At 38.8% G+C, this 17,620-nt stretch overlaps 1 protein-coding gene across 17 annotated transcripts in view; it reads right to left on the bottom strand.

The window, feature by feature from the left end:
• The window catches only part of LOC145511154 (zinc-regulated GTPase metalloprotein activator 1A), a 66,882-nt gene that overhangs the window by 43,947 nt on the left and 5,315 nt on the right, over positions 1–17,620 (bottom strand). For 16 of the 17 annotated variants that reach the window (XM_081503929.1, XM_081503926.1, XM_081503981.1 and 13 more), the window contains exon 1: positions 2,867–3,095. In XM_081503929.1, the coding sequence (XP_081360055.1) occupies positions 2,867–3,023 (157 nt within the window). In that variant the 5' untranslated portion in view covers positions 3,024–3,095. Of the gene's footprint in view, positions 1–2,866; positions 3,096–5,240; positions 5,351–7,359; positions 7,661–16,492; positions 16,698–17,620 lie in introns of those variants that run through there. The other variant, XM_081503917.1, reaches the window with a different exon arrangement.

Below are 17,620 nucleotides of genomic sequence, written 5' to 3'. Positions count from 1 at the left end.
GACACAATAATCAGTATAGAAAAGTTCACATAGCTACACTAACTCTATCCAGTAGGTGGCATAATACACCTAAATACATTCAGCTCAGGCAGAAGGAAAAAACTGGTCTTGTGAACCATACATACCAACGTCCATAGAGGGGTAAAAAAAAAACAAAAAGAAATAACCAACCCTAACTGCATATAGATAGTAGTGTAGTCAATTATATAAACATGTAATTTATTTACATATTTTTCTGTTGGTGGGCATATGGGTTGTTTCTAGTGTTTTGCTGTTACAAATAGTGCTGCTAAAATGAACTTGTATACATGCATACAGGTTGTACACATCTTCTGCAGTAACTTTACAAGATTTCTAGGATATAGCTAGGAGGGATTGACTGATTAGTAGGATATTAATACCTTCAACCTTTGGGGGTCATATTTGTATAAAAGTTGTTGAAGGGATGGAAGGCTTGTGTTCAGAGGGATTTAGGAAGCTCAATATCACTAAAGGTTAATATTCATAATGGAAGGAACAGATCTTAAGGACAGAGAGCAATAAGGATATTCTTAAAAACAGTCCAAATGTGAGACAAGGGGCCTGAGCATGAGTGCTGCACTAAGCAGTGGCAGTGAAAATGCAAAGGATGGCGTGGCCATGGAAGACTTTGTAGAATTACTATGCTTTATAAATAACTATGTGTTTGCACTCAGTCACATCCGACTCTGTTCATGGACTTTTCCAGGCAAGAATATTGGAGTGGGTTGCCATTTCCTACTACAGGGGATCTTCCTGACCCAGGGATCGAACCTGCATCTCCTTCATTGAGGATTCTTTACTGCTGAGCCATCTTATCAGGAAGCAAAAGATACTAAGACATAGTTCAAGCACTCAAGTCTGCTATGGACCAGATTTTATACTGAGTCTTAGTGAAAAGTGCACAAGACACAAACAAACTGTCTCTACCTTCATGAAGTTTAGAAACATTAAGGGAAGTGGGAGAAAGAGGGGGAATTCAGATCAGTAAAGAGGCAACCATGCCACAAGATGATATAGTCAACAGATGTAGAAGATGTCATGGAGCACCTAAGAGGGACATCTAGCCAGAGGACTAACAGTAAGAAGAATGTCTTCCTGGAGCCAAAACACTTGCTCTTTTTAGAAGTAAAAGTAGTTCACTTGGCTGGGCCACAGTTTCTCAGGCTAAAGAGTTTGTCAAGAGCAAGATTATAAACTCATGTCAAGGAATTTGAACTTCAACCCAAATAGAAACTGCTGAAGGGTGTGACAAAATCAGATTGACATATATAAAGATCATTAAGGCTAAAATAGAGACTATATTAAAAGGCAATATGACTTAAGACTAGTTAGGAAGCTTTTATAATATTCCAAATGGTTAGGATCACAGAAGCAACCACCATTCACGACAGGATGCTAACATGAGGTTTTGGACATGCAGAGTTTGACATGTCTATGGAACATCAAAATAGAAATCACCTAGGTATGAAGATAAAACAGAGGACAGAGGAGGGATAAAAAATTTTTTAAGGGGAAGCCAGAAAAGTAGGCGGAAAATCAGAAGAAAAATGTGATAGAAACAAAGGGAACGAAAATGCTCAACAATAAGCAAGGGAAACCATCTTCTAAATTCAGCAACAAAGTTGGTGGCCTGAGGCCTCACTCCTAAGCTTCAGACCATTATCTGCAATGCTCTTCTGATCTACCAGTGAGCAAAATAGGGAAGGTGGAGAGGGCAAGTCTAAACTATATTGTTTCAGACCAAAAATTTGCTCTTCACAGTGAAGCTGCATCTGAATAACACTGGGGAAATTCCTTTACAAATAAATCAACTCCTTTATAAAATTAACCCTGAGTAAAAATGAAAATAAACTTCAGTCTACAAAGCAAAAAAGAGAGAAAGAGACGGAGTCGTGCCAGAGATTTAATTCCTGTTTTTATGTAAAAGGCCCTCAGGTACACCAAGTTTATACTTGTCTCTAGCAGCATCTAGAAATGGTACTCTTTTCCCCAGATCATTTCACTTTAAATATTTCATTTCACTTCTTTTCCCTACACTTTTAATATGGTATTTATTCTAGCCCTTCTATTTAACTGTAGTTTTAAAATGATACTTCTCAAACTTTTCCAATAAAGTACTCCTAGTGTAAGCACATAACCCGTCCTTCAGGAAACTACTGTTTACAAAGTTATCAATTAAGTGACCCCATGAACTCCTGAAAAGTCCTTAAGTTTGAGAAATATACTCTCAGAGGGCACAATAATTTTATTCTTACTCTTCCTCCAACAGTACGTTACAAACAGATACATATTTAAAAAAAAGGTTGAGATAAAGAGTATTTTACATGAAAAGCAAGAAGAAACTGGCTGGTAGGGAAGGGGAATATACTGAGGAAGAGCCCTTGGGTGTTGGGCGTTTTCAGAAAGGACACCTTTAATGGGAACCAACTTATAAAACATGTTTCTTGCCCCACTAAGCATAAAAGAAAAGCAAACTAAGACAGGTGACTGGTATTATTTCCATTTTCAAGTGAGGCAGTGAACTTCAGAAATATAACTTGTTAGGGGTCACATGCATAATGAGGGGCGGGTCCGTGCTTCACATTGCAAAGCTAGAACTAGTTTTAAAAATGCGAGGCTAATTTTCAACCTCAGTTGATAAATGTGACCCTAACGCGGAGGGGTCTGAGCATCATTAACCCATGAGGTGAGAAGGCACCCGTACGGGGAGCAACTGACCCAGCTCCTACCTCAGAGACACTGGCCGTCGGCCAGAAGGCCCGGATGCCTAAGGAAAAGAGGCACCATCAGCCCCCAAATCCCAGAACAGCGTTCACTGAACTTTCTGACCGGGATGGTTAGTTACCTAAATACCCGGTGATAATTGTGACTGGGATCTTAGCGCCGGGGCCAGACTTTTCCTCCTCCACCTCTCTTTGCTTCGCCTCAATGGGGACCAATTCAGGACAATCCTCTTCCGCCTGCTCCTCTTCCTCATCCGCAGAGCCAACAGCACGAAACATCCCGCAAACAGCACAGACACCTCTCCCTACACCTAAGACCTGGGACCAAGACTCTCCACAACACGCAGCTGCGCACGTAGAACGCGAGGCGCGCGTCTGACGCCATCATTTCGCGACGCGTGGCGCCTCCCGATCCCGCCCCCAGTTACCTGGGCTCTGTCTGAGGACCGCCTCGCCTCTTAGACACGCCCCTAAGGGAGCTGGGCACGCCCCTGGGGCGTGTTCTCTGACCGTGGGCGGAATCGTCAGGGCCGTACCTGGTATCGAGTCTGTGTGAGACTGCAGCCTTTATAGCTAATGGACTTTTAGTGGCAGAGTTGAGGCCTTGGGACCAGGGTAGTTGGAATCTGGAGAGTAGCCCGTCCTAAACAGCTCCCACAGGGAATAGGCTACTGACATTTCTTAGTATCATTAAAAATATTTTTTTAATTCATAGAAGAAAGAATGGGAAGCTATAACAGTACAAAGGTAATTGTAATTTTTCTACCTGAACCAGTGAAACTTTTTTGTATTTTATAATTGCAAGTTTTACGTTTATCCAAATTTTTACCATGTACGTGCATTACTTTTATTTATTTTATCATCTCATTTTTTAAAATTTGGTCTCAGTTACCCTGAGTTCAAGCTTCCTTGGTATCTCAGACTATAAAGAATCTGCCTGCAATGCAGGGGACCTGAGTTCGATCCCTTGGTTAGGAAGGTCCCCTGGAGAAGGGAATGGATACCCATTCCAGTATTCTTGCCTGGAGAATTCCATGGACAGACAAGCCTGGCGGGCTATAGTCTGTGGAGTTCAAAAGAGCCAGACAGGACTGAGCAACTCATACACCCTGAATTCATTTATTCATACATTCTTCAGTGCCTGGCACTGTCATCAATAATCCATAGATAGTCTGGACAAAGAATGCCACCTGCCGTATCAGTAGACAAAGGTTTTTGCAGACATCAAGTCATTAACCTCTGTAGCCACCCCAGCAGTGCACCCGAAAGGGATTCAAGAAGGAGGAAAACAGGATACTGTCCCTAGGTAGTTAAAGTGAAGTGAAGTCTCTCAGTCGTGTCCAACTCTGTGGACTGTATAGCCCACCAGGCTCCTCCATCCATGGGATTCTCCAGGCAAGAATACTGTAGTTGGGCTGCCATTTCCTACTCCAAGGGATCTTCCTGATGCTCCCAGGCTTAAGTCCTCATGAATAAAACATAATTCTCAACTTTTAGGTTGTACATTTTTTAACAGCCCTGCAACAGCCCTCCTTTATATTTACATATATATTTATGTATATTTGCAATGAATGCCTTTGACCTCACTTCTAACCCAAGAACAGTACCAAGAAGGACACCTATTCATGTGACTGGCTCCTAGTCTAATGCTCTGCCTCTCCTCTGAGATAGTAACCACTACTATGAATTGATCATGGCTGACTTATTTCCTCTTTTCTATTTAGTTCTATCTCTTATATAAATGTGTACTTAAACAATATGTTGTTTAATTTTTTCTTGTCTTTGAATTTCATATAATTTTCTAGGGTTAGCTGATTTCTCAACTCTACTGTTGTATCATATTTTTACATGACTCGTCAGCAATTTATTTATGCATTTCCTATCAGTCATTTTCAGGTTTTGCTCTTATGAATGCATTGAATGACCCTTCAGCATTGCTTCCTGAACAGAAAAAAACTGTTACAACCCTGATCACCTTCTCTTAAGTACTCCTCAGGCAAGTTCTTTCAAATTCCCTTACATGACTCTGGCTGAATGTTACACTAACATCTCTTATCTCTCACCAGGAGGAACCTGTGCCCTATAGCAACTCAGTAAGGTGATGGACAAGTATGCTGTAACAGTCTGTAGCTTCAGTCAGAGCAAAAAGAGTTTTATACAGCAGACAAAATGTCCCATCAGTTGATGAATGGATAAACAAAATGATATATCCATATAATAGAAAATTATCTCACAATGAACAGAAATAAAGTACTGATACGTGCTACAAGGGACTTCCCAATTGGCTCTAGTGGTAAAGAACCCGCCTGCCAAGGCAGGAGACATAAGAGACACAGGTTCGATCCCTGGGGTTGGGAAAATCACCTGGAGGAGGGCATGGCAACCCACTCCAGTATTCTTGCCTGGAGAATCCCACAGAAAGAGGAGCCTGGTGGGCTACAGTCTAAAGGGTCACAAAGAATCAGACACGACTGAAGGGACTTAGCATGCACATACCTGCTGCAAGATGAATGAACCTCAGAAGCATTATGCTGAGTGAAAGAAGGCATTCACAAAACACCATATATTGTTTCACTGGTGTAGGTGAAATGTCCAGATAGGCACATCTATAGAAACAAAATAGATTAGTTGTTACCAGACACCAGGGGACTGAAGGCAGTGACTGCTAATGGGTACATTTTGGAGGTGATGAAAATGTTCTAAAATTGCTTGTTGGACATGGTAGCACAATTCTCTGAATACACTATAAACCACTGAGTTGTACCCATTAAATAGATGCATTGTTCTGTATATGGATTTTACCCTAATAGAGCTGCTATTTTAAAACGGCTTCTGGGAATTCCATGACTGTCCCGTGGTTAGGACTCTGAGCTTCCAATGCAGGTGGGTCTGGATTCAATCCCTGGTCATGGAACTATGATAAATAAATAAAAATATTTTTTTAATGAATTAAAAAAGGACTCTTCTATGCATCAAAATGTGGTGGTGCAAGTGTGTGTTTGTGTAGAAGCACTGCCTGCAGTCTTGCCTCCAGCAGTTTCAGTCCTAGCCTTCTGAGTTATCATTTGTTGTGATTTCCCAATTGAGACATACTTTGGTATGAGTATAAAGATCAGAGCTGAAAAGTTTTCCTTTAGTGTTTTTCCATAACGTTCTTCAGCAAGATGTCTCTTCATGAATTCTGTGGAGTTCTACCACTTTCTTTTCTGACTCTAGTACCTAGCCAGAATTTAGGAAGCTTGTGCCTGAAGAGGTAAGGGTTTTGACTTAGTTATAAGGCTTTCGATTTCAGCTCTTCTTGCATATCTGAGTTTGACTGCTTTTTGTTCAGTTGCTAAGCCGTGTCCGACTCTTTTGGGACACTATGGGCTCCTCTGCCTATGGGATTTCCCAGGCAAGAATACTGAAGTGGGTTGCCATTTCCTTCTATTTTAACAGGACCTACCAATTTTATCCATTCTATTTTGAGTGAGATGTTGTTGTTATTTAATTCAAAATGCCTTTTAAAGTAAGCTTTTAAAATGTCCTGAGTATATATTGTAGAATCTTCAATACAATCTCTTCTATTCTGCAATCTATTACAGTCTATTCTAATGTTAACTTTAAAATTCCTTATTTTTGTGATTTTATTTAGTCATAGTTGCTATGGTAAAACAACAGCAATGATAATGTGTGGATCCCTTACTGAGTGGTAGGCATTATGTTAAATGTATCAAATGTATTATCTCATTTAACTCGGCAAGTTAAATATAATTTTTATACCCATTTTATAAGAAGGAAGCTGAGGGTTAGAAAAGTTAGGTATCTTGCTCAAAATCATACATTCAGTAAATGGCAGTGCTACTGCTCAGTTCAGACCTTCCTGACACTAAATTCCGTGCTCTTCTAAACCAGGGATCTGCAAACTTTTTCTATAAAGGGCCAGGCAGTAAGTATTTCAGGCTTTACAGTCAACAGAAAAATTCAAGCATGTTATATAGGTACTTATATGAGAGAAAACAAATGTCCACGAATTTTAAAATCTGAAATTCATATAATTTTCAGTCATGAAATATCATTCTTTTAATTTTTCAACCTACAAAAAATACAAAAATCACTTTGAGCTTGCAGTCTGTACAAAAAGAGGCAGCAAGCCATAGTTGGACAATTGCTAATCTAATATGCAAAGAGCTGCAAAGAGTTGGACACAACTGGGTGACTAAACAATAGCAACAAAAACAATTTAATGTGCACTGCCTTGTTAAGCTGAATTAAATGAAATTTTGCAAAAACAGATCACCCCTGCTATTTTAAACTCAACTTGTAAATCATTTACCATTGCAACAACCCCTGTCCCCGAAGGGTTAGATACCATTGTATAGTGAGTGTGTGTGAGTGTGTGTCCTTAGTTGCTCAGTCATGTCTGACTCTTTGCAACCCCATGGACTGTAGCCCGTCAGACTCATTTGTTTATGGGATTCTTCAGGCAAGAATACTGAAGTAGATCCTCCTGATCCAGGGGTCAAACCCTAGTCTCCTGCATTGCAGGCAGATTCATTACCATCTGAGCCACCTAATATTCGGAGGAAGGTCTGAAGCTGAGAAGTTTAAACTGTTTCTCTAAGGGCACCAATACCTGGCCTTCAGGAGGCCCAATGTAGGCAGCACCTGAGTCTCTGCATGGTGGTAGGAGCCCTCTGTTGGCACACAGCAAGTAGACAAGCTCTCACACTGTCTGGATTCCAGCAGCTCAGTTTTGTGTCGTGTGTCCTTTGGCATAATTCCATACTTCTCCGTTTTGTCTTATTTTTCTTCTTTTGAATAGTTATGACAGTTGCCACGAAAAAAAGTAAGGACTGTAGCTACATCCAAATCAGAGGACGACTAAAAACAATGCCAACTTGGTATTTTTTTTTCCCTCTCAATTTTGCAACTTCCTGCAAAGGAAAGAACACAGCAGTGAACAGCAGTAACTATTGGCTCAGAGAAAAGGAAACTGGGGAGAGTTTCAAAATTAGCCCAGTTCCTCTAATCTAGTTGTGGTTAGTAAATAAATAAACAAAATATTTCTTCAATTTGTATACGTATTGATTTATTTGCTATTTTTCATTAGCAACTTGGGAATATCTCTGAAAGGCCAGAGGCCTGTGGTTTTTATTCTTGTGACTGCCTGAGTTAAGACAGAATAACAATATTCAAGTATCATATAGTCCTGTTATGACATAAAACCACTTTAAGGACATGAAATAATATTCCTTCCCCAAAATATTGAAGGTGACTGGCAGATGATATAGGATAATTTCTGTGTTTTAAGGGAGTGTGATTTTCATTTCAAAGGCTGTCAGTAATATTATTTGAATTCATTAGCTTAGTCTGTTAAGCTATGCTACTTTTAAGGCTTAGTTTATAGTCTATTTATAGTCCAGTCACTTGTAAATCAGGTTCCCACAAAATTTAAAAAAAGAGAAAACACTATTCAAAGCCTGCAGGTTGGCCAACTTGATTGATGCACTGTTCTCTCCAAAATATACTATCAAGCAAGGAGTGGGCACTGAGAAATACTTAAAAAAATGAGCAATGATTTATATTGTAATGGTTAAGGAGACAGTTTAAATAACATCCTCGCTTCTCAATAGAAATTTAAAAGTGACAGTTGTGGCTTTATTTCAGTTTCACTTTCTAACTTTTATGGTTTTAAAGAAGTGTATGCCAAAATCCACAGGCACCTGCTCATGACTGCTTAAATGTCATGATAAAAGATAAAAGACACAGAAAAGATAAAAGATAAAAGACACAGAAACAAAAGTGGAAGATTTCCATTCTTCCTTTCTCTTACTATTTCTCCAAATTTTCTCAGAGTGTTTAATTGCTCTTAACTGAAATACTGTGCTCTCAGCAAAGCCAGGGCTTCCTGGTTTCAACATCAATGTACTTTGAGTCCCACAGTTCTTTCTCCCAATTAGGCACTACGATTTCATCTATGGAGGAAGATTCATGAACTTTCTTTAGATTGACTTACTCACTTTTGTTCCTCCCTTGAGTCTCACTGTAGGCTGCTTCAAATATGTAGCAGCAAATATTTTCAAGCTACCCAACCACTTCCATATTTCTGTCTCAATCACATCATCTTTCTTTAGGAACTTCCTTCACATCAGCATTCTTCGGCACTCTTACTCCTTCTGCAGGCTACCTTTATTTCAGTGGTCCTTCCAAACTTATGTGTATAATAATTTAAAATTTCCTGAATTATTACTGTATGACTTGTCTTCCTCTGTAATAACATTAGAATGCCTGAATTTTAAGGTAGATACATAATCTCCTAGGATAAAGACTACCCTTCCTGGTCTACCTTGTGGCTAATTGTGATCCTGTGATGAAGTTCTGGCTCATGGACTGGATGAGAAGTGGTGTGTGGCAGTTTTGTGAAACCTTGTGTCTTTCATTTCTTCTTTCTCTTGCTGTCTGGGAGACAGCAGAGGTGACTGGAGTGCTTCTTGGTTACAGAGAATGGGAGCCACACTCCAGAGATGTGCAGGAGCAGGGACCTTGAAGCAGCCCACGCCCTGGTATGGAGCTGCAGGAGAGGAAAATGAACTTACGTGGTGTTTAAATTTCTCTTCATGCCACTGAAACAAATTCTAACCAATAGAGGGTTTTGTTTAGTTGTCCTTAAAGTAATATAAATAACATGTGAATGTATTCTAATTAGAAAAAATTCAGATAGTGCATGTATATATGAGACTGTACTTATGTATATATGTGTGTGTATGCTGACATCTATGCAATATGTTTGGAAGAATACACATCACTGTAAGAGCATGGGACAGGTAATGGGGCAATGGGGAAAGAGATAAATGGTTACATTTTATTTGTAAATACATCTTTGTATCATATTACTGGTTACAAAATACAAAAAGCATCTATAATTTTTAACACAGAAACTGCTGCTAAGTTGCTTCAGTTGTGTCCGACTCTGTGCGACCCCATAGACGGCAGCCCACCAGGCTCCCCCGTCTCTGGGATTCTCCAGGCAAGAACACTGGAGTGTGTTGCCATGTCCTTCTCCAATGCATGAAAGTGAAAAGTGAAAGCAAGGACGCTCGGTTGTGTCTGACTCTTAGCGACCACATGGACTGCAGCCTACTAGGCTCCTCCATCCATGGGATTTTCCAGGCAAGAGTACTGGAGTGGGGTGCTATTGAACACAGAAACTAGACATTTTTAAATAAGATAAATATCAACAATATTTTTATGACAGGCAAATTTTAAAATAGCTACCAAAATATTAATTTTATATGCTTTTGACCTAGAAATTCTATGGATAGAAATTTGTCCTACATATATACATGTACAGACGTTTATGACATTTATGGCAAGTGTGTTGTAGGTAAAATGTTGGAAAAATCCTAACTATCCACCAGTAAGGGAATAGCTAAACAAATTTGGCTCATTCATACATTGGAATACTATGATAAAGTTTTGCACTGTATTTACGTATGAAACTGTTAGAAGTAGCCCCCAAGAGAAAGAAAGAAGAGTCTGAATGAAGCATTCTGATTAACAAGAGAATCTATTCTATAAATGATGGATTTCTGATCACAAGTGTAGTAAATTTATGTACAGCTGAATTGAACAAATTTAATCTCTCATACGGGCAATGCCAAAGAACGTTTAAACTACCATACGAGTGTGCTCAATTCACATGCTAGCAAGGTTACGCACAAAATCCTTCAAGCTAGGCTCCAGCAGTCTGTGAACCAAGAACTTCCAGATGTACAAGCTGGGTTTTGAAGAGGCAGAGAAACCAGAGATCAAATTGCCAACATTCATTGTATCATAGAGGAAGCAAAGGAATTCTAGAAAATACATCTACTTCTGCTTCATTGACTACACCAAAGCCTTTGACTGTCTGGATCACAACAAACTGTGTGAAAAATTCTTAAAGAGATGGGAGTACCAGACCACCTTACTTATGTCCTAAGAAACCTGTATGCGGGTCAGGAAGCAACAGTTAGAACCAGACATGGAACAACAGACTGATTCAAAATGGAGAAAGGAGTATGACAAGGTTGGATATTGTCACCCTGCTGATTTAACTTATTTGCAGAATACATCATGCAAAATCCTGGGCTGGATGAATCACAAGCTGGAATCAAGTTTACTGGGAGAAATACTAAGAACTTCAGATATACAGGTGATACCACTGTAAAGTTAAGAGGAAATAAATTTGGGAACAAGTTAAGAGGAAATAAAGAGCCTCTTGATGAAGCTGAGAGAGGAGAGTGAAAAAGCTGGCTTGAAACTCAGCATTCAAAAAACTGAGATCATGGCATCTGTTTCCATCACTTCAAGGCAAATAGGTGGGGACAAAGTGGAAACAGTGACATTTTATTTTCTTGGGCTCCAAAATCATAGCAGATGACAACTGCAACCATGAAATTAAAAGGCACCTGCTCTTTGGAAGGAAAGTTATGATAATCCTATACAGCATTAAAAAGCAGAGGCATCTCTTTGCCAACAAAGGTCCATACAGTCAAAACCATGGTTTTTCCAGTAGTCATGTATGGATGTGAGAGTTGGACCATAAAGAAGACTGAGCGCCAAGAACTGATCCTTTCGAACTGTGATGCTAGAGAAGACTCTTGAGAGTCTCAGGGACAGCAAGAAGATCAAACCAGTCAATCCTAAAGGAAATTGACCCTGAATATTCATTGGAAGGACTGAAGCTGAAGCTGAAACTCTAAGACTTTGGCCACCTGATGTGAAGAGACAGCTCATTGGAAAAGACCCTAAGGCTAGAAAAGACCCTGAAGGCAGGATGAGAAGGGGATGACAGAGGATGAGATCACTGAGTGAATGAACATGAATTTGAGCAAACTCCAAGAGATAGTGGAGGACAGAAGAACCTGGCATGCTGCAGTCCCTGGAGTTGCAGAGAATCGGACATGTAGTGACTGAACAACAACAATCTCCCATAACACTTATATTCTATAGGTTAAATAACCAATTATGATTTTCTTTAACAAACATGTTTATAACTTTATGGTCTTTGCATGCTTTAAAGTTGCTTTAAAGGTAACATTCCTGGGAGATAAAAGCGTTGAAGTTAACAATTGACTCACCTGGAGAGCTACTTTCTATTTTTCAGTGAACATTGAAGAGAAAAGTTATTTAATATAACAGGAATTAACATATACACACTACTATATATCTAAGGCTACCCACTCCAGTGTTCTGTCCTGGAGAATTCCATGGACTGTATAGTTCATGGGGTCGCAAAGAGTCAGACACAACTGAGCGACTTTCACTTTCTTTCTTCCTTTCACTTTCATATATAAAGTAGATAACCAACAAGGACCTATTGTATAGCACAAAGAACTATACTCAATATTTTGTAATAACCTATAGAGGAAAAGAGTCTGAAAAAGAATATATATAACTGAATCACTTTGGTGTACACTTGAAACTAACACAACGTATAAATCAACTATACTTCAACAAAAAATTAAATAAAATTTAAAATTAAAAAATAAAGACCATGCTCTTAATCACACACACACATAGATGTATATATAATTTTATAATATATATAGCAGAAACAGAGCATACACAATGATATATCATAACAGCTACAGTGCCCACATAGACCTTTGCCCTACCTGGCACCTAGCTCCTTGTTTATTGTGCCTTCATGGTCACCAGAATGTAAAGCATTCACTTTATTATCTTAACTGAACAGAATAGTAACCAGAAGAGAACTCTGAGTTCTAAAAACTTGTTGGGTCAATAAGATTCTGTCTTTCCAAGTTTTGCATCAAACATCACTGTGACCCATAATTTCTCTTTTAATAGTAAGCAAAGAAGAATCAAGTTTTTAGGTTTAAAATGTTTTATTTCACTAACACAGGAGTCACTAAAAAGATATATTCTTAAGTAGAAAAAGAAAAGTACAGAATTAGTATGATTTCACTGGGAACGGAGGAGCAGGAAAAAGAATGGTTAATATAATATTCAGTTGTAGTTCTTCATTTAAAAACATCTCTACATCAACTTGTTTTCATCCTTAGCGCTTTCTGAGCAATGGGTAAAACTTTGGTCACTACTTCACCATGAATTTCTCATCAATCCATTGCCATTTTCCCAGCTGAAAGGTAAAAATATCCTTTTAACCTTTAAACTTTTGATTCTGAAACTACTTCAAAATAACTTACAAAAGTTACAAAAATAGTACAGAGATTTCCACATACACCCTTCATCCTATTTTCCCTAATTTTAATACCTCACACAATATCACTGCAATTATCAAAAGCAGGGAATTAACATTGACACAATGCTATTAACTAATCTACAGACCTTATTCAAATGTTGCTAGCTGTCCCACTAACATCTGTTTTCTGACCAGGATCCAGCACAGGCTCTCACATAGCACTTTGATGTCACATCTCCTACTGTAATAAGGGGTATTGCTCAGTCTGTCGTTTATGAACTTGAAACTTTTCAAGAGTGCTTGTCAGTTTTTTTTTAGAACGTCCTTCAACTTGGGTTGGAGAAGAAAATGGCAACCCACCCCAGTATTCTTGCCTAGAGAATCCTGTGGACGGAGGAGCCTGGTGGGCTGCTGTCCATAGGGTCGCACAGAGTCGGACATGACTGAAGCGACTTAGCATGCATGCATGCACTGGAGAAGGAAATGGCAACCCACTCCAATATTCTTGCCTGGAGAATCCCAGGGACAGAGGAGCCTGATGGGCTGCTGTCTATGTGATCGCACAGAGTCGGACATGACTGAAGCGACTTAGCAGCAGCAGCGGTAGCAGCAACTTGAGTTTGTCATATACCTCATCGGGATTAAATTCAGGTTATGCATTTTGGTTTGGCAATACCACATGTTGTATCCTTTTCTGTGTATCACTTCAGAAGGCATGTGATATCCACTTGTCCCTTTACTGGTGATGTTAATTAACTCTGATCATTTATTAAAAGTAGCGTCTGCCAGATTTCTCCACCATAAAGTTACTGTTTTCCCCATTGTGGTTGATAAGTACCTAGAGGGTGATACTTTGAGACTATGTAAAAGACCATGGTTTTCATCATACTTGTACTTTACCCACCAATTTTATCATCCATTATTCTTTTTTTAAATTACAGCTTTATTAGGGTATAATTTACCTAGCATAAAATTCACTCATTTTAAGTGTACAATTCAATAGTTTTGGTGCATTTTTCCAGTTGTACAACAATCACCAAAATCTAGTTTTAGAACACTCCCATCATCCCCCAAAATTCCTTTGTGTCTGTTTATAATCAATCTTCTCTCCACTTTGAGCTTCAAATAACCATTGATCTATTTTCTGTCTTTGTTTATATAATATACTAATCATTTTCTCATTATTTATTTGCTTGAATCCTTGTCGGCACAAGGGCATACCTAGATAGTTGAGGAAGGAGAAATCTTAAGTCTAACACATTGTTTGGTATTTGACACAGGACCACTGATCAGCCTGAAAATCAAGAGAAATGATGAGTCATTCATTGACACCAAACCAAAAATAGCCTTTGGAAAGTTTGTATTTTAGTAGGAGTTAAATGATCCAGATGCCTTAGATCTTCTATTAATTCATAAAATTCTTCCCAATTAAATTCCTCTCTGAATAAGTCAAAGGTACAACATTTGATATCTTACAAGTGTTCAGGAATTTTGATTCTATCACATCAACATGACTTGGAAAAATGTTGAGGTCCAGAGGGTTTGTTGGTGTTATAGGTCTTCCTTCCTTGGTTTACTATTCAAAAGTGTTTTCATCAGAGCCAATATAATTAACTCAGTGCAATATAATTTCAGGGTTATGTCTTTCACACACCCTCCAAGTGAGTATGGAAAAGCTTCATCCATCTTGAGATGCCAGCTGGCAGTGTATAGACCAGATATAGTTCACAGTTATGTTTTTTGTGTTGTTGTTTAGTCACTCAGTCATGTCCAACTCTTTGTGACCCCATAGACTGTAGCCTGCTAGGCTCCTCTGTCCATGGGATTTCCTGGGCAAGAATACTAGAGTGAGTTGCCATTTCCTTCTCCAGGGGATCTTCTCGACCCTGGGATCAAACCCACCTCTCCTGCTTGGCAGGGAATTCTTTACCACTGAGCCACAAGAGAGAAGCCCATGTGTTCCGTGTTAAGTAATGTTTAAAACACTTGGACATTTCCATTTGTAAAATTTGCATATCTGGCTTTTCCTGAGAAATCCTTAAATCTTGTGATATGAGGCTCATGTTCTCATAGCTAGAGCTAAGCAGTGGCCGTCCACTTGAGGAACAGGGCTCCTGTGGGAGCAAGGCGCTTCAGTCTGGCACATCCCACCGATTTCTTACTCAAACTTACCCAGACTGCTTCTCTCATTTAAGCTCCTTGCCCAGCCCCGTTGGGCATTCAAGTTTGCTCTCCTAAGTTGAAATTTGAACCAAATTGTTGGATTTTTTTTAGTTGAGCCAGAACTAACAGAATAAAGCTCACTAATCTTGAGTGTACAGATTGATTTTTTTTTCACATAACCACAGATTTTTATATAGGAAATTTTAACTTTTTTTCTTCCTTCACCTACACCTACACCTACATCTTATACAAGCACTATTTCTATCTCACCAATCTTTCCATGTGTTTATGTTGACTTGTTGTTCAGTCGCTAAGCCGTGTCCAACTGCTTTCCACCCCACGGACTGCAGCGCGCCAGACTTCCCTGTCCTCCACTATCTCCAGGAGTTTGCTCAATTTGTCTATTAAGTCAGTGATGCTACCCAACAATCTCATCCTTTGCCACTCTCTTCTTTTGCCTTCAATCTTTGCCAACATCAGGGTCTTTTCCAACACTGGCTAGATTAATATTTATTTCAACATTATTATGACTGTATACATGATATTTACAGATAACTCTCAGGGAATCCTATGAATATCCTTTTCTTTCTTTCAACTTTTCATTTTCCTTGAAATTAATACTTTTTTTTGTTCTTATAGTTTTGTTTGCTTACTATTGTGTACCTGTCACTGTTTTATCTCAAACTCTTAAACACTTGTCTAAATATTCTTTTGATATCTTCAAAAGAATCAGGTGTTTCTTTAATTTCATATTTTCACAAAAACTATTTTGGGGTCTTGTGACACTTGGTTCTTGGACTTCCAACCTCTAAAAGTGTGATAATAAAATTCTGTTATCTAAGCTACCCAGTTTGTGGTATCTTGTTATGGCAGACCTAGTAAATGAATACACCAGTGTTTTAAAATTGCATGATAATATGCCTTGAAGTGGGTCTAATTCCATTTGTTATCTGGGCACTCAGTGGTTCTTACAATCTGCAAACTCATGTCCTCTCCTTGAATTTTCTAGGATTATTTTTTCATTGATTTCCTTCCCTATATTTTCCCCTGACTCTCTTTGTGGGACTCCTCTCATACAGCTGTTGATCTTATGGTCCTGTAACTTTCTTTCTTTTTATTTTTTTAAACTCATTTTCTACTTCTATGTCTTTTTGCTCTACTATCTGGGATATTTGCTCAACTTAATCATTCAAAGATTTTTTGAATTTTTTATTCTGCTAGTCCTCGGGTCCCCTTTTTTATCCCCTTAATGTTCCTTTAAAAAAATAATACAATGTTCTTGTTTCATGAGGTCAATATCACCTCTTATCCCTCTATGGATATTTATAATAGTTTTCCGATCCCTTCACAGGCTTGGTTTCTTCCACATTGCTTTTTGTTTGTTTGTTTTGGTCTTTACCTTTCAAGTTGGTTCTCCTTAGATGTCTGACAATCATTGGTGGTCTATTCACATTTAGGAGTGAGGTACTAAAAAGGCTTCTTAGGAGTTCTGACCCCATGGGTGAGCCTTGTAGACTGTCAGCTTCAGTCATCTGGCTGGGCCATACGACTTGATGTCTTTCTCTCAAGATGGTCAGATGCCCCAGAGAAATTACCATGGTGCTCTGAAATTAGAACAGAGGTAGAATACTTGGGACTTTATTGGGCTATAAATGTTTCTGTTTATGGTATTGAATCTCATCCCCAAATGTGCCAACACTTCCCTAAAAAGTAATTCTATTTTATCTTATCCAGCCCCTGCCTGGCTGGGAGAGGAACAGTTATCTGGCTGTACAGGCTTGAACAGAGAATCTACAGATCTAACCACTTCTTAAACTCACTTACAAACCAATCGTCCTGTTTTTAATCCCAACTTTATCCACATTTATGGAAGTATCAGGTATTCCCAGTCTTTTGGGAGGTCTTTGATGTAATCAGGTACTTTCTAGCTCTTTCCGAGGCAAGTTAAGGGGTCATCTTTCTTGGGTCTATTAAACTGGATACCTCTTGTTTTTATGGCTTCTAAATCCCAAATCTCATTGTTCTTGTTGTCCCTCCTAATCTCATTATCATTGTAGGTTTCTGCCTTAAAAAGCAATTCCTTTGCTGTCACTTTACTGGGTTTCAAGAAAAAGCCAAACTAAATGCGTATATTCAGTTGATCACCCCAAATTAGAAGTCAATTTTACATTTTCACAAGGGAATTAAAAGCTGGCTCAGGAGTGTTTGAATACAAACAGGTCTGCTTTAAATTTTGCTACTGGCCATCCCCATACTCTGTCTATCTGGTTGACAAACGTGTCCATGGAACAGAAATTACAGCTCTGACTCATGCTTTTATCTGAGCAAACAAGTTTATTCACATTTTTGGTTCATTTTTCAACTGAAAAGAAAACTAATTCTACTAGTTTGAACTCTAACCAAAGGAATATGAAAAAACTTCTTATCTTCCTGGCTTTGGTTGGGAGTAATGATCCTCCCCCAATCCCTGATTTTCTTCCAAAATAACACAGCCTCTGAATTTTAAGTGCTCAGTATGTGCTAGGCA

Source organism: Giraffa tippelskirchi, chromosome 1 (assembly GCF_054371585.1).
Source record: "Giraffa tippelskirchi isolate mGirTip1 chromosome 1, T2T-mGirTip1v1.2.pri, whole genome shotgun sequence".
Lineage (NCBI taxonomy): Eukaryota > Metazoa > Chordata > Mammalia > Artiodactyla > Giraffidae > Giraffa > Giraffa tippelskirchi.
The sequence above is the reverse complement of the archived record's forward strand: the minus strand, read 5'-3'. Positions and strand labels throughout refer to the sequence as shown.